General features: G+C 47.9%; 1 protein-coding gene across 7 annotated transcripts in view; it reads left to right on the top strand.

The window, feature by feature from the left end:
* The window catches only part of SLC7A6 (solute carrier family 7 member 6), a 37,180-nt gene that overhangs the window by 8,011 nt on the left and 6,448 nt on the right, over nucleotides 1–22,721 (top strand). For 5 of the 7 annotated variants that reach the window (XR_014013879.1, XM_081217775.1, XM_081217777.1 and 2 more), the window contains exons 3-9: nucleotides 1,856–1,909; nucleotides 2,550–3,108; nucleotides 14,727–14,852; nucleotides 16,942–17,086; nucleotides 17,765–17,888; nucleotides 18,100–18,203; nucleotides 21,385–21,481. Coding sequence is in view for 6 of the 7 variants with exons in the window: in XM_081217775.1 (XP_081073901.1) it covers nucleotides 2,586–3,108; nucleotides 14,727–14,852; nucleotides 16,942–17,086; nucleotides 17,765–17,888; nucleotides 18,100–18,203; nucleotides 21,385–21,481 (1,119 nt within the window). In the remaining variant the exon portion in view is untranslated. Of the gene's footprint in view, nucleotides 1–1,855; nucleotides 1,910–2,549; nucleotides 3,109–3,267; nucleotides 3,282–14,726; nucleotides 14,853–16,941; nucleotides 17,087–17,764; nucleotides 17,889–18,099; nucleotides 18,204–21,384; nucleotides 21,482–22,721 lie in introns of those variants that run through there. The other 2 variants (XM_081217779.1, XM_081217780.1) reach the window with 2 other exon arrangements.

Genomic DNA, 22,721 nt, shown 5'->3' with positions numbered 1-22,721 from the left:
CATGGCTCACGGGCCCAGCCGCTCCGTGGCATGTGGGATCCTCCCGGACCAGGGCACGAACCCGCGTCCCCTGCATCGGCAGGCGGACTCTCAACCACTGCACCACCAGGGAAGCCCTTTTTTTTTTTTTTTTTTTTAATTTATTTTTGGCTGCGTTGGGTCTTTGTTGCTGAGTGCGGGCTTTCTCTAGTTGCAGCGAGCGGGGGCTACTCTTTGTTGCATTGCGTGGGCTTCTCATTGCGGTGGCTTCTCGTTGCGGAGCATGGGCTCTAGGCGCGTGGGCTTCAGTAGTTGTGGTACATGGGCTCAGTAGTTGTGACTTGTGGGCTGTAGAGCACAGGCTCAGTAGTTGTGGTGCACGGGCTTAGTTGCTCCGCGGCATGTGGGATCTTCCCGGACCAGGGCTCGAACCCGTGTCCCCTGCATTGGCAGGTGGATTCTTAACCAGTGCGCCACTAGGGAAGTCCCTGCACCTGACTCTTATGTGAGACAGGCTCTTCAGGTGTTCCCTAGTTTTGTTTTCATGCATATCTGAGCTCACCTGACAGACACATGAAAACATATTTTCCCACGTGCCTGCATAGAGTCACCTTCATGGCTTGGTGCCAGGAGTGAAAGGAAAAGTGGTGCTGCCTTAAAGCCAGGCCTCATAATAAGCAGAAGTAGGCTGGCTCAACTCCTCTAGGAGTGGGGGAAGGCTTATTAATGGCCCCAGAGGAGCTTTTTCACTTGGGCTCAGGTCTAGACTCTGGTGGGGTACTGGGACAGGTAAGGCAGGAGGTTTTTTTTTTTTTTTTTTTTTGCGGTACGCGGGCCTCTCACTGTTGTGGCCTCTCCTGTTGCGGAGCACAGGCTCCGGACGCGCAGGCTCAGCGGCCATGGCTCACGGGCCCAGCCGCTCCGCGGCATGTGGGATCTTCCCGGACCGGGGCACGAACCCGTGTCCCCTGCATCGGCAGGCGGACTTTCATCCACTGCGCCACCAGGGAAGCCCAAGGCAGGAGTTTTGAGTGGGGCCTGTGGAGATTGGAATTTTCCCTGAGAACTACTCAGTCTTGAGTGGCTGTGGTTCACTTGCTCTGAGCTCCATGAGGCAAGATTCCAGCACATCCGTTGTTGTTGACTAGATGAGAAGGTTCTGGGAAGATGACATACTGATCCCATTCTTATGGGGTTTTCCCTGAGAACTACTCAGTCTTAAGTGACTGTGGTTCACTTGCTCTGAGCTCCATGAGGCAAGATTCCAGCACATCCGTTGTTGACTAGATGAGAAGGTTCTGGGAAGATGACGTACTGATCCCATTCTTATTCCTGGAAGTTATCTCTGTGACCTTAAAGGACTGACTCCTGGGAGGGAATCAAGTGGCTTACCAGATTCCTTTCTCCAGAAGATGAAGTAGGAGTTGGGAATCTGAATTCCCAATTCCTAGGGCACAGAAATTGAGGAAGAGAGAAGGTCCTGCTGAGTGCAGGGTCAGGAAGGTGCTTGTCTTCCTCCGACAGATTCTGGGTCCTTCATAGATAGGTTGGTGCGGGATCCAACTTCCTTGAGGTTTCTGGACTGGCCCAATGCTGATCCAAAAGAAGTTGTGTGCATGTGTGTACGTGTGCACACCATCTCCCTACAGGATGCCTTCCAATGCCAGATCTGTGGATAAGAGGAGACTTATAGCTTTGTTTTGGTGTCAAGATTACTGGGTCCTGTTTTGGGGGAATCTCTTTGCAGCCCCAGGTGGTAGTGAGAGGCAGGCTGAGGAGGAAAGCAAATAAGCCAGTAGCAGATGAGTCCCACATTAGGGTGCCCTCTGAATGTTCTTTCTTCATCTGGTCTTATTATGTTATCTCTCTCTTTTAGGCACTTTGGAAGAAGAAAGGTGTTGAATGAGCAAGCAGCAACGTGGGAAGTGAGGTGGGTGTTAATGGACATAGCGACACAAGGGTGTGTATTTTCATGGATGTTCTCTCCTTGGTCTAGTCTCTGCAATAGCGATATGCCCTTGTCTTAGCATCTTCCTAGCCCTTCCCACCACCTGTTCATGTTCTTTCCTGGCCTGAGAGTAGCTACAGACCTCTCCACATGTGGCTGGACACTGCAGAAGTCCCTGTTTATGTTTGGGTGGAGGTGAGTCAGTATGGAAACTGAGAGGCCCATCAGGCTGGCTAGTGCTGTGAACCTAGTGCTGGGACTCTGGCAAGTTTGTAGGTTTTAAGTTGGTAAGAACAGAGCAAAACCTACACCTCAGGGAGAATCCATGCTATGGATAAACATAATGCCAGCCTACCCTGGGCATCAAGCCTCTTGTTAGAAGTCACCCTCGTGTCATGTCTGAGCCCTGTTGGTGTCTTTCCTGGGAGCAGTGGAGGTCAGCCTGCCTCCATTTCTCTGTATCCTGTGGTGGGAACTCAGACAGGCTCATTTATTTAGGTCTGTGTATGAGTCATGCTGTCCCTACACAAGAGGTAGGCAGGGAAATCTGCCTGCCTTGCAGGTCTGAACTAGAGCCTTATCAGCCACTACGCTAGACTGACATACTTATATTCTTTGCCAGGCCATAGTAAACACAGGTGTGAAGGAACTATTTGCCATGGAAGCCAGGGAGCTGGAGAGCCCCGCACGCACATACCATCTCATTCCTGAGGCCAGCCGGCCCAGGGAGGAAGAAGATGTCAGCATGCTACCTCAGCGGTCCACAGAAACTATGCAGCTAAAGAAGGAGATCTCTCTGCTGAATGGGGTCAGCCTGGTGGTGGGCAACATGATCGGCTCAGGAATCTTTGTCTCACCCAAGGGCGTGCTGGTCTACACTGCCTCCTATGGGTTGTCGCTGATCATATGGGCCATTGGTGGGCTTTTCTCCGTTGTGGGTGCCCTTTGCTATGCAGAACTGGGGACCACCATCACCAAGTCTGGGGCCAGCTACGCTTATATTCTAGAGGCCTTTGGGGGCTTCATTGCCTTTATCCGCCTCTGGGCCTCCCTGCTAATTGTTGAGCCCACCAGTCAGGCCATTATCGCTATCACCTTTGCCAACTACATCATCCAGCCCTCCTTTCCCACCTGCGAGCCCCCGTACCTGGCCTGCCGTCTCCTCGCTGCAGCCTGCATGTGTAAGTCTGAGGGCTTAGCGGGGGAGTATGCGTGGGGCTGTGGGTTATTTTTATAATGCTAATGGTAATTTATATTTGAACAGCATAATTTGCTTTTCTTTTTCTGTGGGGAAGAGAGGCATCTTACCTTTTTGAAGAAGCAATTTCACCAAAGTCATTTGTTCCTGAGATAAGTAAGGGTAAAGGATGGGGATGGGGAGAGTCTGAATCTGTTTGTGGCTTTTCGTGCCTCACTTTCCTTCTTGGGTGTCCCTGAGTTCTGTTCCCCAGTCTATGTGACAGGTTGGTGCATGTCTTATATTTGTCTTGTTTTGATTGGTGTCAACATCACTAGTTGTAACTTAACCCAGGAAAAACCCTCAGTGCTGAAGCGTTTATTCTGCTGCTCCAAAAAAAAAAAAAAAAAAAAAAGTTATTTTGCTTCCCAGCTTTTAATCTTAGACCAGTTTAAAGCCATCAGTGAGGAAATGGGCTTCTCTAGAGTGTGGGGGTCCCAAGGCTTTGTGTCCTGCAGGCTCACAGGAGGACCACTCCTTCCTGCCGCTGCCACTCTTCACAGGCCGATCTAAGCAGCAGGCACCACACCAAAATGGCTGTTTCCCACTGGTGTTTCAGATTTCTTTATGCTGACTTTGTAAACAAGCTCTGCCTGCAGCCAGTGAGGAAGGTGGCTTCTACCCTGTATTTGGGTTTCTGAGGGCAGAACCTGAGATCCTAGTGGATCTCTCTTTATTTTCCTTTTTTTCTTATGAGGTTGTAAGGAGGAATTCTGTGTGAAAACACTGGAAGGGAGAGAAGATTATTGTGAACTTAGTCTAGTAAAGCTAGTGTTTTAGCTGAGAAGTGGCCCAGAATTCCCTGTATTCCTTAGCACTGTGCTGCCAGAGGCACTTAGTTATACTCTGTTCTTTCCATATCTTTGCTTGCAAAAGCTTTGGCAGTATGTGTAGTTTATCCACAGTGTTAAAAATAGACTGACAGTACCTTGGACTTAGCCGTAAAGGATTGTACAGTATGCTGTGACTCCTGACTTTAAGGAATTTATTAAAGACAGATGTTAAAAGGGAACTCTTCCACAGATACCCCTGGGAGGAGAGAAAGTGGGAACCCAGCTGTATATCTGATAGGGTTTCACCAGGGGGACTCTAGCCTGACTGAGCTCTCTAAAAAAAGGGAATAATTTTCTGATTATAAAACATGTTTGTTCAGGAGAAAATTAAAATTAGCCTTAAATCACCTATAATCTACCACCAAGACATGAGTACTTTTATTTTTTTTAAATATTTATTTATTTATTTTGGCCGCATCATGCAGCGCCTAACCTGTGCCCCCTGCATTGGGAACGCAGAGTCTTAACCGCTGGACTGTCAGGGAAGTCCCCAGACAGGAGTACTTTTTTTTAAAAATAAATTTATTTTATTTATTTTTATTTTTCGCTGCGTTGGGTCTTCGTTGCGGTGCATGGGCTTCTCATTGCAGTGGCTTCTCTTATTGCGGAGCACGGCGCGCAGGCTTCGGTATTGGTGGCGCACGGGCTTAGTTGCTCCGCGGCATGTGGGATCTGCCCGGGCCAGGGCTCGAACCCGTGTCCCCCGCATTGGCAGGCGGATTCTTAACCACTGCGCCACCAGGGAAGCCCAGGAGTACTTTTTTTTAAAAAATAAATTTATTTATTTATTTTTGGCTGCGTTGGGTCTTCGTTGTTATGCGTGGGCTTTTCTCTGGGCTTTTGCCTAGTTGCGGAGACGGGGGTGGGGAGGCTACTCTTCATTGTGGTGTGCAGTCTTCTTATTGCAGTGGCTTCTCTTTGTTGTGAGCCCGGGTTGTAGGCACACGGGCTTCGGTAGTTGTGGCTCACAGGCTCTAGAGCACAGGCTCAGTAGTTGTGGCGCACGGGCTTAGTTGCTCGCGGTGTGTGGGATCTTCCTGGACCAGGGCTCGAACCTGTGTCCCCTGCATTGGCAGGCGTGTTCTTAACCCTTGTGCCACCAGGGAAGCCCGACGTATGGGTACTTTTAATAGTTCAGTTACGTCTTCATTTCTTTCTGTTATAGAATTGGAATCATATTTTGCATATAACTTGATATTCTGCTTTTTAAACTTAGTATATCATGGATTTCCCCCCTTTTTGTGAAATGTTCTTCAAAAGAAACATTTTTTTAATAAATTTATTTATTTTATTTATTTTTGGCTGCTTTGGGTCTTCGTTGTGGCATGTGGGCTTTTCATTGTGGTGGCTTCTCTTGTTGCGGAGCATGGGCTCCAGGTGCGCAGGCTTCAGTAGTTGTGGCTTGTGGGCTCTAGAGCGCAGGCTCAGTAGTTGTGGCGCATGGGCTTAGTTGCTCTGCGGCATGTGGGATCTTCCTGGACCAGAGCTCGAAGCTGTGTCTCCTGCATTGGCAGGCGGATTCTTAACCACTGGTCCACCAGGGAAGTCCCAAAAGAAACATTTTTTTAAAGTTATATATATATATGTATATATATATATATATATATATATATATATCTTATTTTTTATTAAAAGGTGATGCATAGACCCTACAGAGAATTAGAAAAATGCAAAAAAGAAAAAAGACAGTTAAAATCACCCATGATTAAAAAAAAAAAATCACCCATGATTTTACCTCCCAGAGAACAGTTGTTACTATTTGTGTGAAATACCTTCCGCTATTTTTTTTTCTGCTTATCCATCATTTTAAAAAAGTACCCTTGAGATCATACTCTTTGTGGTTTGTATACTGCATTTTAAAAAATTTAATATTTAATCCCTTTCACCAAATGTTCTTAGAAAACATGGTTTGGGACACACAAGTAGTTTCCAGTCAGTGTAATATAGTGGTTAAGATCATAGCCTCCCTTGGGAGTTCCCTGGTGGCCTAGTGGTTAGGATTCCAAAAAAAAGGACTTCCCTGGCGGTCCAGTGGTTAAGACTCTGAGCTTCCACTGCAGGGGGTGTGGGTTCAATCCCTGGTTGGGGAACTAGGATCCCATATGCCTCTCGGCATGGCCAGTGGGTGGGGGGAGGGGGAAGATCATAGGCTCCCATGCCAGACTGGGTTTGATTCCAGCTTTACCATTGAGTAGCTATTGACCTTGGAGGAGATAGTTTACTGGTGCCTTAATTTTCTCATTTTGTAAAATGGGAATATCGATTGTACTGTGAACTGAAAAAAACATGCACAACCTAAAAGTTGAGAATTATGTTTTATTCAGCAGACAAAACTGAGGACTTAAGACTGGGGCACAGCATCTCAGATAGCTCTCAGACACTGCTGCAAAGAGGTAAGGGAGGGGCCGGGATATATAGGAGTTTTTGCAACAAAGACCAGGTAATCAGAACATAAAAAGATTACTGTTTTTGTTTGTTTTTGTTTTTTCGCTGCCGAAAAGAAAACGAACCCATGCCCCTGCAGTGGAAGCTTGGAGTCTTACCCACTGGACCGCCAGGGAAGTCCCAAAAGATTACTGTTAGTTAAAGAAAACCAGATATCTCGTTAAGGAATTTAGCGCTTTTCTATGTATGGAAAAGTGCAAAAGTCAGGGCTCATTGAAATCATTCCTTTGATATGTAGCTCAGCTATCTGGGGCCAGTATCCTGTGGTTTCTCAACCTAAGTCTCTTCAGGGTGCACTGTCGGGGGTGGCTGCAGTTAGTGGGTGGCTGACTGCTAGATGGCAGGCATCTGTTTCTATCCTGAGTTCCCTTAGGGCTCTCCGTGGAGCAGCTGTTTTGTGATGGCTTGATGGCTGCAACATTCTTTGTTTACTGATATGGCAGGCAACATTTTTTTTTTCATTTCATTGATAGTACCTATCTGAAAAGATTGTTGTGAGGAATAAGTGAATCAATACAAATAAAGTACAATACTTCTCTCTGCCTGGCATACAGTAAATGCCCTATAATATCATTATTAAAAATAATGCTGCTGTGTAGAAATCATTTTCAGAGTTTCTTCATATTTTATTAGGATAAAATTATAAAAGAGAAATCCCTGTGTCTAAAGAATTAAACTGTTTTAATTTTCTTCTTGTTTTACCCAGTTGCTTTCTAGAAGGTTTCGTGAATTTGTACTCTTTTCTGAGCACCTGTGAGTGCCTGTGCATTGGTCCCTTGATGGCCTTAGTATGAATTCCAAGAATAACCAAATCAAAGGGCACCTCTGTACATAATTTTTCACATAAAGAAGATTTTTGTTTGCTAAATCTTTTTTCTTTTATGATTTTTCCCATTGTTTTTTTCTTAGGAAGCCCATCCCCACACTAGGAACTGATCTTTTGATTGGAGGAGAGACCTCACCTCTTAGAAATTCAAAGTTATGGTATCATATAACTTCTTTCATTCAAATGTACTTTTACGCAGACTACTCAGTATATGCATTACCAAAAACACCTATTCCAGAAACCAAGGCATTTCCATAAAGCAGGCCTGAGGGCGGGAAACTTGTCAGAGGTGGTGCCAAGTCATTAAAACCTTGTCCCATCCTAACAGACTAGGTTTTAGGGCTCAGTTTACTCCTCTTCTTGGAAATTAGGGTGTAGAATCAGGCTGATGTATCATCCAGCTAAGCTGGGGTGTTCTGGAGGGAACCTCCTTGGACAGAGGTGGCACTGAGAGCAGCCTAGTCTCAAGAGACCTAAATTGGAAGAAACCAACTATGTCATAATTAGGGGAAAAAACAAAGATCTGCACTGAATGCTCGGTGAGGCTTGGGTAGGAGAATTACGTTAGTCTTGAAACTGAGACATGAGAGGGGTCCAGGTTAGTTGGGAGACTGCTTAAAGAAGTTATATCCATGCTAAGCTAGACAATTAAAGTTCCATCCTAGAAGAAAGGGCCTATAGGCAGTCTCCATATAACTAACTCTAGGACAGAGCTGCAAGCTGTTGGCCCACGGGCCACCCTTGGCCCACAGATATATACTGCACAGTGTTCTAAATAATTTTGAATTACTTGCCAACATTTAAAAATCAGGACTTGCCCTTTCTCTTGAAAAATCAAAAGTTCTGGCACACTTGGCCCCATATTCCAGCCTCACACAATCAGCTGCATTTGAGTAGTGATTACTCCTTTAAATGGAGCATATATTCTCCCATTCACTGCAGTCCCCCACTCCCTCTTGTTTTATGTCCAGGCATTCTTGCCTTTGCTCATTTATATTACCTTCTCGGGCCCTGAAGGCATTGCTATTTCAGATCCTGGCTTCCAGCAGCCCTTCACTCCAGTCCCAGGTTATACATGGCAGGGAGATACATCCAAGCAGCTTTTTTTTTTTTTTTTTTTGGATTTCAGATTGTCTTAGGTACTCATTATGTCAGAACAGTGGTTCTCAACTGGAGATGAGTTTCCACCCCCAGGAGACATTTGGCAAGGTTTGGAGACATTTTTGGTTGTCGCATCTGCTAGGAAGGGGTGTTGCTGGCATCCAGTGGGTACAGGTCAGGAGTGCTGCTGAGCAACTATAATGCACAAGACAGCCCCGCATGACAGACTTATCTGGCCCAAAATGTCAATTGTGCTGAGATTGAGAAACTGTCATTCTGCTGTTATGTATTCTGGGATCTTGGACTCTTCTGTGGTGGGTGGGGCCTCAGGCTGCCTGCTGAACTCCATATGCTTAGGGGCTCTTATTCACTTATGGGACTGTAGGGGAAAATGGCACTTCTTGAGGTCCATAGGTCCTTTCTCTGACCAGGTGACCAGCAGTATTCTCAGTAGCCCAGGTGCCCAGCATTGTAGGAGTACTTGATTTGTCTGCAGAAGTGTGTGTTTCTGGCTTAGGTCTTGGTGCATTTATCATTGTGGGATCCTGTCTGTTGTGTAACCTCAAATACATCATTGGAGAGTATTTGCCATGAACTGACATGGAAGTCAGTTCAGCACTGACACAGTGGCATCAGCAGAGGTCTGCTCACAGCTGAGACTCCATTGTCCCTGAGGGTTTGTTTGGTAAGGCTGACAGGGAAGGGAGGAGGAGGGGAAGGAAGAAGGAAAGGGATACTGTCAAGGGTGAGACTGCAGTGAGGAAACACTGTGTGATGCCTGAATGGCCTCCTATTGCCTCTTGCTGTCTTGGACTCATGCCTGGGCAGGGCTCTGAGTAGGAAGGATACTCTCCCCTATTTTGTTCAGTTGTTGCTATGGATAGACAGCTTTTATGTTCTGACAGTGGCAGGCCTGAGGAGGACTGGTCTTGACCACAGTTGCTCAAAAACCCTGGATTCTAACCCTATATATAGTTTGAATGTTTTGATCATAAGACTAAATATGTATACTTGTGTAATTAAAAATGAGGCTTTTAAAAAAGACATGTACATTATGTATTCATACACATGCCAAGAGGTAGCTTCTGATTCCAGGATCTCCATTTGGAAGGGTTTACCTCTCCTGGACTGTTGTAGAACATTTCTCTCCTAAGAGACTTGTAAACGTTTTTTTCCCCTTCTTTTTCTTTTCCCACTTTGTCATTGTTGTTAAGGATTGCACTCCTCTGTCCTTGAAGGCCTGCTTGTGGGAGGAATTGGAAGGTTCCTTTTCCTCCCAGTGCTTGTAGGAGAAGGGAGCTGCGACAGTCAGCATAACTGGAACTACAGCTTCAGACACCAGGCCATCTCCTCATTAGAAGGAGAGTATGAGAGGTGCAGTTTTGTCTGTGGGCACATGTATTACTCAGGATTAGTCTGGGTTTCAAACAACTGAAAACCAAAAGGAGCATGGCTCAAGCATGTTGAAATTTATTTCTCTCACATGTTAAAAGTAGGCAGCGTGGGGCTAGTAGGATGACTTCATAATTCTTCAGGTTCCTTCCTTCTGTTTTACTGCTCTGCCATCCTCAGCATGTGACTTCTGGCTGGTGGTCCAGGATGGCTACTCAAGCTCTAGTCATGTCTGCATTGTAGCTGACAGGAAGGACAAAGAAAGGCACCTCTCACCCTTCAAAGATACTCCTATAAGGTCTTACTTATGCGACACTTTGCTTATATCCCTGGGTTAAGAACTTAGTTACTTGGCCATACCTGCCTGCAAAAGAGGCTGGGAAATGTCATCATTATTTTGGGCAGCCGGACTCTAGCTAAAACTTCTATTACTAAGGAAAGATGGAAGAACAGATATTAGAAGATATGTAGCCATCTTTGCCACAGAGAGACTTTGGGGATTTGTTTCTGCTTAGGGATTGGATCTGGATCTGCTATTTGAGTATTTCTCAGCAACAAGCCCCTAGAGAGCCTGGAAGACCCTCACATGGGTCCCACACTCATTGGTGCAGGCTTGCAGCAAGGAAATGAGATCAGAGGAAGAGGGAAGGCGTGGATGTTTTAATTGTTGTAGTTGAGTCTGAGCGCCTGGCCTCCAGACTCAGCCTGGCTGTCTTGTATTTGAGCTCTGGTGTAGTCCTTGCTGCTAGATGGGAATGGGAGTTCTGGGAGGCGGGTGGGGGGTGGGGTGGGGAGGTGGGGGATCAGATGGTGAAATTTTGTTTCTTAATTAGAATCAGGAAAACATTCGAGGGAGCTGGCTTCTGCTTGGTAGACTGTTCTCGGAGCTCTCTGTTCTCTGGCAGGGCTGAGCGTCCAGTGAAGCAAGCAGGGCTCCTGGGGCCAGCATTTAAGGACGCACTCACTCTCAGGTTTGCCAGGTCGTCCCCCGACAGTGAGTGCCTACTTAAATTTTGCGCCCTGGGCTCCTTACTCAGCTTACTCTACTCCTGGTCCTGCTCCCTGGCTACACAGTGTTGTTGTTGTTGTTTGATAAATTTATTTTATTTATTTATTTATTCTTGGCTGCGTTGGGTCTTTGTTGCTGCGCGTGGGCTCTTCTCTAGTTGCGGCCAGCGGGGGCTACTCTTCGTTGTGGTGCGCGGGCTTCTCATTGCGGTGGCTTCTCTTGCTGCAGAGCACAGGCTCTAGGCGCATGGACTTCAGTAGTTGTGGCTCGTGGGCTCTAGAGCGCAGGCTCAGTAGTTGTGGTCCACGGGCTTAGTTGCTCGGCGGCATGTGGGATCTTCCTGGACCAGGGCTCGAACCCATGTCCCTTGCACTGGCAGGCGCATTCCTAACCACTGCACCACCAGGGAGGTCCTACCTAGTGGGTTTTTTTTTTTTTTTTTTTTTTTCCTGCGGTATGTGTGCCTCTCACTGTTGTGGCCTCTCCCGTTGAGGAGCACAGGCTCCGGACGCGCAGGCTCAGCGGCCATGGCTCACGGGCCCAGCCGCTTCGCGGCATGTGGGATCCTCCCGGACTGGGGCACGAACCCGTGTCCCCTGCATCGGCAGGCGGACTCTCAACCACTGCGCCACCAGTGGGGTTTTTTTTTGTTTTTGTCTTTTAATTTACTTTTGGCTGTGTTGGGTCTTCGTTGCTACGCGTGGGCTTTTCTCTAGTTGCGGCGAGTGGGGGCTACTCTTCATTGTGGTGCGCGGGCTTCTTATCGCGGTGGCTTGTCTGTTGTGGAGCATGGGCTCTAGGCACGTGGGCTTTGGTAGTTGTGGCTCATGGGCTCTAGAGTGCAGGCTCAGTAGTTGTGGCTCACGGGCTTAGTTGCTCGCGGCATGTGGGATCTTCCCGGACCAGGGCTTGAACCCATGTCTCCTGCGTTAGCAGGCAGATTCTTAACCACTGCACCACCAGGGAAGTCCTACATAGTGTTCTTAATTAAGTACTTTTATTAAGAAAGAAGTGTATGTGCATGGTAAGTAAGTCAAAGTATATAAAATGGTATACAGTGGAAAAGTCTCCTCCCTCTCAGAGCTTTAGTCTTCCTCCCTGAAGCAGCTGCTGTGACCAGGCTTTTGTGCATCCTTCCATCCGGTCTTTGAGAAGGGGCTCTGCAGGGGCTTCCATTGAGGTGCTGCCTTCACTCATGAATTCCCACTGTGTGCAGAGAGGCCCAAGCCATGGGGGCAGTTTGTAGCAGGATGGAGGGAAGGAAAAGGAGCAGAACCCAGAGGAGGGAGTGCCTGTCAGTGGGCTGAGGAGTGTGTCAGCTTCTCTCCCCATTTTGCAGCCACATTTCAGTGCTACAAACCAGAAGCACAGCAAGCACAGCCAGGACATTGTGAGACAGCCTCTTTCTCCGTGTGTATGTCCATCTTTCTGTTTCTGTCGCTCTTCTTGTCTCCATCTCTTTGTCTCTGCCTCCTTGTCTTTGTCTCTTGTCTGTCTTGCCTCTGCCTCTGTCTTCTGTATATTTCTGTGTCTTTCCTCGTCAACCTTTTTTTTTTTAAACATCTTTATTGGAGTATAATTGCTGTACAACGGTGTGTTAGTTTCTGTGCTCTGCGGCTGCTTCCCACTAGCCATCTACCTTACGTTTGGTAGTGTATATATGTCCATGCCACTCTCTCACTTCGTCCCAGCTTACCCTTCCCCCTCCCCGGGTCTTCAAGTCCATTCTCTACGTCTTTGTCTTTATCCCTGTCCTGCCCCTAGGTTCTTCAGAACCTTTTTTTTTTTAGGTTCCATATATATGTGTTAGCGTACGGTATTTGTTTTTCTCCTTCATCAATCTTTTTCTCACAAGCTGCACAGCTTCTTACAAGCTGCTCTCACTTCTGCTCATTTTTGTAGTCCTGCTTCCTTCCTCTGCTTTCTTGTGGCTTTTCTTCCTCTATTACAGGGGCTCACATGTGATTTGGACTTGCTGTGGCTCCTGACTCCGCTGCTGTTAGATAGGTTCAGTCTCTTGGTATCCTGACTCCATATTCTTGGGGGAGATAATCAAATAGGCTCAGCTTGGGTCCGTTGTTGGACTCTATCAGCCGTGATAGGGAAGGGGGAGCAATTCCCAAGAAGGGGCCTGGCAGGTACTTCAGAATATGCTTACTGTATTGCACAGAGGCCTGTGGATTACTGGTGGCTATTTATTAGGTAATCCTCATGTTAGCTGATCTAGGCTTAGCTTCACACAGTGAACTCTGATTAGCAGGGCAGGTCCCCGGGAAGACCTGCCAGCAGTGTGCATCCCTTTGGTCTTCTCCCTCCCCCTTGGCCATTATTTACTCCCCACCGCCTCGTTTCTCCCCCACCCCCCTGCCCCCACGCACCCTATATGACTGACTAGTAAGCACCCATGTCATTTGCCAAAGTACTGAATGGAAGCTCTTAAAGTGCCATGGAGGCTGTTCAGCCACTCATGTTTATATCCACAGGCTGGCCCTAGGCCCTCCTCTCCATTTGAGTGGAGGAATGTCCAACTTTCTGAAAACTGCCTTGCTCCAGGGGATTGGCAGTTAAGCAGAAGTCATCACCGTCTTGATTCCAACCAGGGTTGATCAGTTCCCATCTTTGCTTGGCAGTAAGCTTAAGAAAACAGTATGCTTTTGTTTCCCCCTAAGAATTTGTGATCTCCTTGGGGAAGTACCACCCAGATGCCTGAGGGAGAGAGAGGAACCTTCTTGAGACATATGTCCATATGACCACAGCGCAAGGTACTAAGCTGTGTGTGAAGTGAGAATGTTGTAGGGTTCAGGGAGAGAGAGCTCAGGGAGGAGCTGGCTGATATATTTTAGCAAAAGGTTTTACAGAGGAAGTGGGGACGGAGCTAGACCTTGAAAGTGGGAGTTGCTATTGCCTATGGCAGGAGGAGGAGGGGAGGACATTTCTCTTATGTGTATATCCGGCATCAGTAAGGAGAGAGTCTGGCTGAAGGAGAGAGTGCAACGTGGGTAGAAGTAGGTAGACGTGGACTGGAGGATGAGCCCCCAAATTTTGTAATAACATTTGAGGTTCTCGTAAAAGTTCTATTTTTGGAGGCTAGGGGCAGTACTTAGAGGTGTCACTGTGGAGCCTGTTCTCGTGTCCTCTCCAAGGATCAGAGCAGTCCCTATTTAGCAGGGGTAAGGTGGTGGGACCTCTAACACAGGACCCAGGTATCACTGAGGTACGTGAGGAGCTGGAACTGGAACGTAAAGCCAGCAGTGCTGACGAGAGCCCACTTTTCCATGGGCCTATCTGAGAACTGGGAGGTTTGGATAGGAATGGGGGTGGGGGAGTCAGGGGGGTCTATGTAAGCTTGGGAATGGTAGTTAGCCTCTGTCAACCTGTTTTCTCATCTGTAAAATGAGAATAGGAATGTCTGTTTCGTGGTTGTGAGAATTAATTGAGAGAATGTATGTGAAATTGTCAGGCACATGACAGCCTTTTTAAAAAATAATTACATGCAAAACATTGTCTCCCTAACTGCTAGGTGACCTGCCACCTGCATTTAAATTGACCTTACTTGTTGTTGGGCCTCTCTTGTCCCCATTCGCTAATGTGGCCATGGAGAGGTCTTGTGCCCCAGGTGGTTTGAAACTTTGGGAATCTGAGTGGGGAAGAATGGGTGAAGTTCACCATTCCTGGGCCTGGGGGGAATTTCCAAAAATGTTTCGGGCTGTCAGAATGCATGAATATGTGGTAGTGCATGCCTTTGTATCATTACTTGTCAACAGTGATGGGATGTTTTCCTCTCAGCTGGGGCAGATGGGGGATGTCCCCCATTTGCCTGTTCTCCTGGTTCTGACCGGTCCATCGGCCCCTTTGCCTTAGGCAGACAGGATAGAAATGATGCGCTTTGTAAAGAGAGGTTGGGCATCGGTGCCCTCAGCTCAAGCCTGCCACTGACTTTATGGTTTTCTTCCTAGGTCTGCTGACGTTTGTGAACTGTGCCTACGTCAAGTGGGGCACACGTGTGCAGGACACATTCACTTACGCCAAGGTCCTGGCACTCATTGCCATCATTGTCATGGGCCTTGTTAAACTGTGCCAGGGTAAGAAGGGCCCCAGGTCGGAAGGAGGGTGGGTGACTCCGGGAGTTCCCCTGGATTCCCTGAGGAGGATGTGGGGACTCCGTTAGCTTTACTGCTCAGCTCTTTCTGTATACGCGCTAGACTGTGTCAGTGAGAACAGGAAATCTGTTCTCGGGCTTCTTGGGCGAGGCTGGTTTGGTCTAGTGGACATGAGTCAGCCCCTCCCTCAGGGCTACTTTCCCTCTGTGGTGGTGGGGAGCATTGCAAGAAGCCAGCCGAAGGCCTAGGAGCTTTTGAAACTTGGGTTGTAATTGGGTCATAAAAGTAATCAGTGGAGATAGAGTGAGCCCTGCTCTGGCTCCTGCTTTTGGTCTGTGACCGCCAATCAGTGGGGAGGAGGGCTTGGCCCTCCTTGAGAGGGGTGGGAAGTGTGTGGGTGGCAGGGAGATGGGGTCTGGAGATGAGTGGTTATTTTGAAGCCTTTACTTTTCATCTGAACTTGCTCTTACTTAGCATTTCCTCCCAAAGTCAGCTCTCAGCAAAATATTAAAATATTGTGAAGTTGGCACTGACTTTCCTGCCTGTTGGCTTTAGAGAGCTTTTCATTCCCAGATCAGAGTAGGCTGACAGGGAGGGAAACAGGCCTCCCCAATATTCCCTGACCCCTTAGAGAAGTCCTGAGGTGCCCTTGGCCAAGGATGTCTCAATCATTAGACAACACAGTTCTCTGGGTCATCTGTCTCTAAACTTGGCTGTGTTTACAATCCTCTGAGGAGCTGAGACTCCAATCTCAGACCTATTGGATCAAACTCTGGTTGGCTTGGTGTTCAAAAAGATGTGTTTTGGGGAATTCCCTGGTGGCCTAGTGGTTAGGATTCTGGCTTTCACTGCCGAGGGCCCAGGTTCAATCCCTGGTCAGGGAACTAATATTCCACAAGCCGCGTGGCGCAGCCAAAAAACAAGACAAAACAAAAAAAGAAAAAGGTGTGTTTTTAAGAAGTACCCTGGGTGAATCTTAGGCAGCTGGTCCAGTACCTTTGTGCCTGTGTGCCAAGTTAATACAGCCAGCCATCTGGATGTTCCTAGAGTCTCTGAAACATCTTGGGGTCAAATTGGGTAGTTGAGTAATTCTCCCTCCAGGATCTGTGCCCTAGGGAACAACTACTGTGTATGATGAGTGGCACCCCTGGGGTTCAGGAGTCTCTACTTTCCCTCCTCTTTGTCGCACACCCAGCCCTTTTTGCCACATTGGGGGATGGGCCTAGGCTTTCTGCAGTGGGTGACAGCAGGTTTCCTTAGAAGTCTGGGTCTTATTAAAAACCTCCAATGTGTCTAGAAGGTCTGTCTCCTGGACAGCTGGGTGCTGTTCCCTTGGCTTGCAAGTCTGCAGTGTCTGGAGGCCTCCAAGGAGGATGACAGATGTCTAGGCTGCCTCTCCAAAGGTGGAGATGGCCCAGGCCTACCCCAGACCCAGTGAGAAATAAGATCCCAGTTCCTTCAAAGCCTGTGATTTCCTGCCACACACAACCATAGCCACTGCGAGTAGAGCAACAGAGTTCTCTCCATGAGACTGAGAAACCCATCTGACCAAGTTGTGGAACTGTCTGGGCCGTGAGAGGTAGTTCCACAGGAAGATCTAATCGTTAATGAAAAATGACTCCTCTATGTGAAACAGGGTTCTTTCTAAAAATAAGAAGAACTGTGGCCTACCGTGTGGTCTCCTGCAGGAAATGGAAATTCACTAGGGCTTTGGAAAAGGTGTTATCACGACAGAAGGCAGCCAGGAATGCCTTTGTTTTTCTGAGATTGTCTAGTTCTACTAAAGGAAAATGAACTCTTCAGAGGGAGTGGGTGGGGTGCGAGGAGCTGGTGGTGGTGGTTCTTTTGGTATTAAATTGTTTTTGTTTTTTGTTTTCTTCTCCCTGCCCTCTTGCTTTTCCCTTCTTTCCTTGACTCTCCTCTCTCCTTTTCTTGCCTCTCCCCTTCCTCTTTCTTGCTGCCCCTCCCCCTCCTTCCTCTTCTCCTTACACCTGCCATCTCTCCTGTCCTTCTCCTTCTTCCTCTTTCTCCTCTCTGCACGCCCCCCGCCCCGCCGCCTTTGCCCCCACAGGACACTCTGAGCACTTTCAGGATGCCTTTAAGGGTTCCTCCTGGGACTTGGGAGACCTCTCTCTCGCCCTCTACTCTGCCCTCTTCTCTTACTCAGGTTGGGACACCCTTAATTTTGTAACAGAAGAAATCAAAAACCCAGAAAGGTAAAGGTGGGATCTCACTCTCCCCAACTTGGCTGGAACTCCTGCTGATAGTGGGCACGCTTGCCCTCTTCCCTCCCCTCCTCCCTCTGTCTCTCATCCCTTCTTCTTCCTGTTCCCCCTTCTCCAGCTGTGAGGGATTAGGGGTGAGGATGGGAGTGAGTGAAGGTGGGAAACCCCTGCCTCCTTGGCCTCATATTCACACTGGAGGATCCCCAGGGTCCTTCCTGGAGGAGAGGTCCTTCGGTGGGCAGCAGCTAACCCAGCTGGGGCTGAGATGTTAAGACCTTGCACTCTGGTGCTGACACTGAAGCCTGGGGAGCCAGAAGCTTATTCTGGGCAGCCAGGTTCCCAGCCTTGCCTCCAGTCCCTAGAGGACAGTGCTCCTCCTTCAGTGGGACCCAGTGGTCCCACTAGGGCGAGGATCAAATATTGATCATGAGCCGTCTTCACGGGGAAGGGTCTCTCTCTCTCTCTCTCTCTCTCTCTGTCTCCCCCCCTCTCCCTCTCTCTCTCAGGAGAAAGAGCCTGGGGGGTGGGGGTGGGGGGTGCATACTTCCCTTAGGCTACGTGGGGAAGAGGAGTCAGCCTCAAAGATCCAGAGGCCAGGGAATTCCTGGGTGACTTTGACGCCCAAGGAGAGGTTGGTTCCAGGTAGTCCTATTTCTGTTGTCCTGACAGAAATTTGCCCCTGGCCATTGGGATTTCTATGCCGATTGTGACGCTCATCTACATCCTGACCAATGTGGCCTATTACACAGTGCTGAGCATTTCAGATGTCCTTGGCAGTGATGCCGTGGCCGTGGTGAGTCTGTGGGGACCCCCACTTGCTTGTCATCTCGTAGTACTGAACGGCTGGATCTTTGTTTCTGCTGCCACTCCAGCTCTGCCGGGCCAGGTGGTGGGTCTGAGCCAGAGGGCAGGCTGCTCAGCAGTGACGACATTTGTCCTGAGAGGTGCAGGAGGCTGTGGAAACGTGTCCTGTGCTGAGTGCCCCTTCTGTGCTCTGTCCCCAGACATTTGCTGACCAGACATTTGGCATGTTTAGCTGGACCATTCCCATTGCTGTTGCCCTGTCCTGCTTTGGGGGCCTCAACGCATCTATCTTTGCTTCATCAAGGTACTGTGTTTCTGCTTCACCGATAACAGACCAGTATTTAATTTTCTGAGGCTCTAGGTGAATCCATTGGAGCCCTTCTTTCCCTTAGCCCTCTCTCGGACATGCAGGGTGTGTATGTGTGTGTATGCATGTGTGGCCATGATCGTATAGTGGTTAGTACTCTGTTGTGTATGCATGTGTGCATGCGTGTCCTTGCCTTTGTACAACACTTGTGTGCTGGTCGCTTACGTTTCCATGTGAGATGAGGACAGATTGGTAAGAGGTAGAAGGGAAGAAGACAGTAGCTTGGAGGAGGGATCCTGTTGGGGACCAGACTCTAGGCTCCTGCAGATTATGCTGCAGGCCCAGGATTCATTCGTGTAATAAATGATTATTGAGCACTTGCTGTATACTGGGTACTGGTACAGGATGAGTCTGCCCCTCACATCACAGAAAACACTGCGGCCGACAGGTAGGCTCCAGCTCTTTTCTCTGCACAGAGACTTACCTGTAAGAGCACTGTCCTTCCAGTTGTTTCATAGAGAGGACCAGTTCTGCCTTTTCAGGCTGATTCTGCTACCTGGTCTCAGGGTTCCAGCACGTCCCCACTTCAGCACTTCACTTCATCACTTGGCCCTTCTCCTTGGTGGATGTTCATTTGGAGGCAGCTGTGCACAAGCTTCTCTCATCTTCACTTAGAGAAATCACAAAACAGTTTCTCATCTCCCCTCTTCCTTATTGGACATACTTCTAAAGGAAATGGTTTGCATCTTGACTGTCATTCATCTTTCTACCCATAGGTAGGCTTCTACTACCTTAAGAATGTTCTTGTCGAGGGTGCCAGTGACTTCCTTCTTAGCCTGCTTTTAGTTCTTATCCTACTGGACCCCTGAAGCAAGTGATATTTACCACCCTTCTTCCTCTGAAACTATTCCCATGGCTTCTGTGACCCTCTGATATCTAAGAGGAAGTCTTCTTTCTTGATTTCTCTTCCACTCACCCTATAAATGTTGCTGTCTCCAGGGCCAGGAGTGTAATAGGCATTCAATAAATATCTGCCACATGAACAGATAGGAGAATGAATTCATGAAAGAGATAGTTTTGTCCTGTTCATTCTTCTTACTAATTTTGACACCCCAGTCCATGTACTTGGGGCCTCTGTAGGGCAACCAGAGTAATAAAGAGATCAAGGCCTTGTAAAAGAATATGGTATCAGGGGTTCCCTGGTGGCCTAGTGGTTAGGATTCTGGGCTTTCACTGCCGTGGCCCAGGTTAAATCCCTGATTAGGGAACTGAGATCCCGCAAGCCGTGTGGCGCAGCCAAAAAAAAAAAAAAAAAAAAGTATGGTGTCATCTTCCCTCACCTCAGCCTGGTGTGGCCAACGTTGCACCCCATGTGGCTGTTCATAAGTTGCCCACTCAAAGATGATGTTTCCCCATAGCCTCACCCTTATTGAGGCCCAGGACATCCCAACTGACTCTGCCAGTTGTCCCAAAATATTTAGGTAGTAGGTATATTCTAATCTCACTCAGCTATCTTGTGGCATTGACAGGATGAGGGTGAGGGTGAGGGTAGGGGACTCAGAGTAAGAATCTGGACCTGCACATGAAGTGAACTGCAGTAATGTCAAGATAATGCACAACCGTTCCTGCCTGTGTTACCTTCTTCACTTTCTCTTTATTACCCATGCAGCTGTCTTCGGCTTTGTACTAGACACCTTTGCCTCACCTTCACATCCTCTCCAGCATTCCCTCTGCATATTTCTCCTCTACTTTAGTACGGATATTAGCCTTGTGAGCCAACTTCAACATCGTGCCCTATGACATCCTTCCAGATGATACCATCAACTCCTGTGGCTCCACCTGGATGGCCCATAAGTATCTCAAACGTCACATGCGCCCCATGTGTGCTTTGTCTCCAGCTGTGAGGTTGTGGTCTGTCATTCCTCCTTACTTGGCCTTTTGGCCTCTTTTTGTTTTTGTGGGGGGTGATGCACCACACAGCTCGTGGGATCTTAGTTCCCCAACCAGGGATCAGACCTGGGCCCTCAGCAGTGAAAGCGCAGAGTCCTGACCACTGGACTGCCAGGGAATTCCCAGCCTCTTAGCCTCTTGATTTTTTCCCTTGGAGTCCACCCTCATCTCCCAGCTCAAATGTGTGGGCACACACAGAAGACCAGCAGATTTGTCCTCTGCCAGGGTGTCCACCCTCATTCAGACCTCTTCTATTATGGGCCCTTGTCACAGATGTCTGGCCATCCCCCCATACCTTAGCCTCTCCCTGCTTTAGTTGGCCTCAGTGATGTTACCAGAGTCTCTGTGTCAAATCCGGTCAGGCTGTTACTTCAGAGCCACAGCTGGTTCTTGGTGTTTGTTCAGACTCCACAGCATGGCCTCATAAGCAGGTTTTTCCCAGCACTCTCCTCACACACCTTATCCTGGGACTACAGGCATTCTAGCACCCACCTTCAAAGAGGCTATACTCTTTTATGCCTCTAAGCCTCTTTGCCTTTGCCCATGCTGTGTCTCCACCCAACACTCACCTTCTGGAAAACCCCAACTCTTCTTCCCAGTCCAGATGTGATCATCTCTTGTGAAGCTTTTTGTCCCTCAGCCCACCCCCAAGCCTGGTGCTGTGTGCTCCGTGATGCCACTGACTACCTGGATGGCGTTCCATTTCTCTGCTGCTCTGTTTCCCAGTCAGTAGGACTCATTAGGTGCAGAGAGAAAGCTTGGGTTGTCTCTTTGAGCCCCAGGCTCTCCCTGACGTTTCATATACCAGGAGCTCAGGGAAGGTATATGGAGGGCAGACCATCAGAAGTCTGGCTGCCCTTCTTTAAAAAGTCATTATGTTATGTAGGAAATGTGTGGGGTGGCAGAGTGGGGTACCCTGGTGGAGTGGATTGGGGTGCCAATGGATGATGGCAGGGTGAGGTATCCATTGGGTGATGGTGGGTTGCATAGCTGAGGGGCTGGGGGTGTCAGCGGGTAACAGTGGGGTAGGGCATTCATGGGTAATGGTGGAGACATCTGTGGGTAAAAGGGGGGTAGGTTGGGTTGGTCATGCATAGAGAACATGGGAGGTTCCTGAGAGACTGCCCCCTGCTTTCTTCTGGAGCTGAGCCTGGTTTGTCTGAGTGAGGAGTGTGGCTGCATGACTGAGTATAGAGATCCTCCTGACACACTTTTTTTGTCCTTCCAGGTTGTTTTTTGTGGGCTCCCGTGAGGGCCACCTCCCGGACCTTCTATCCATGATCCACGTTGAGCGTTTTACACCCATCCCTGCTTTATTGTTCAATGTAAGCTGTGCTGGGGAGTGTGGGGATTGGACGTATCTGTGTGGTACTCCTGCCAACTTTATGAGAAGACTGTTTGGGGGGAGGTGTACTAGCTTCTTGGGATACTTCCTGAGCCTCTCAGCATTTCTTCCTTTTTCTTACAATTTTTTAAAAATATAAAAGTAGGGCTTCCCTGGTGGCACAGTGGTTGGGAGTCCGCCTGCCGATGCAGGGGGCGCGGGTTCGTGCCCCGGACCGGGAGGATTCCACGTGCCGCCGAGTGGCTGGGCCCGTGGGCCGTGGCCGCTGGGCTTGCGCGTCTGGAGCCTGTGCTCCGCAACGGGAGAGGCCACAACAGTGAGAGGCCCGCGTACCGCAAAAAAAATAAATAAATAAAATAAATAAAAGTAAAGCATAGTTATATTAGGGAAGGCAAATACTACAAAAGAATATAAACGTGAATTGGTAAGATTGATCTATCTTTTCTGTCAGTGGCTTCCTTTTTCCCTCCTCCTCCTAGCTCCTTTTTTTTTTTTTTTTAAATCATATTTAGAAAAGCCAGGCCAGTTGTACACTAGCTACCCTAGGGGCCTCTGTTCATATCATAGGCATCATAGATTTATATATAGTAGATGGCATTAAAGTTTTATTTCAACAAAATCAGTAAATTATTAAGTATTCTGACAGATGGAAGGAGTCCTGAAGAAGGACTGTCATTTTCTAATTTGCACTAAGGTATTATTAGGTGTAAAGGCTAACAGGGACCCTGAGGAAGGCCTTACTCCAAGATTTGAAAAATAATTCATTTTCTTGTCATTTAGTTCTTTCCTTTATGGTTTCATTACTTAAAGTTTTGGATTCATCTGGAATTTATATTTTGGTGAATGGAGTGAGGTAGGCATTCACTTAATTTTTTTCTCAAATGGCTAGCCAGCTGTACAAATATCATTTATTGAATAATCCACTTTTCCACATTTTTCAAATTTTTATTATCTAAAAATAGCTAATTTTTAGAGTGCTTCTTATGTGCCAAGTACCATGATTTGCCCCTTAAATGTACAGTCATCTCAACTCATCCTTCCTCATCCTTGCATCAGCACCAAGCTTCCTTATTTAGCTTTATACTGAATATTTGAGAACTAAAGAGGGGCTGAGGGTACTTCTTCGGTTCCCCTCTCCCCCCTGGAATTTTCATCGCAATTCTCACCTGTTTATTTGTCTTGATGAACTTTTGTATCATTTTATCAAAATAACAAAATAT

Source organism: Mesoplodon bidens (genome assembly GCF_964165515.1).
Source record: "Mesoplodon bidens genome assembly, chromosome: 18".
NCBI classification, from domain to species: Eukaryota; Metazoa; Chordata; class Mammalia; order Artiodactyla; family Ziphiidae; genus Mesoplodon; species Mesoplodon bidens.
Note: the sequence above shows the minus strand (reverse complement) of the source record. Positions and strands in the feature narration are given on the sequence as shown.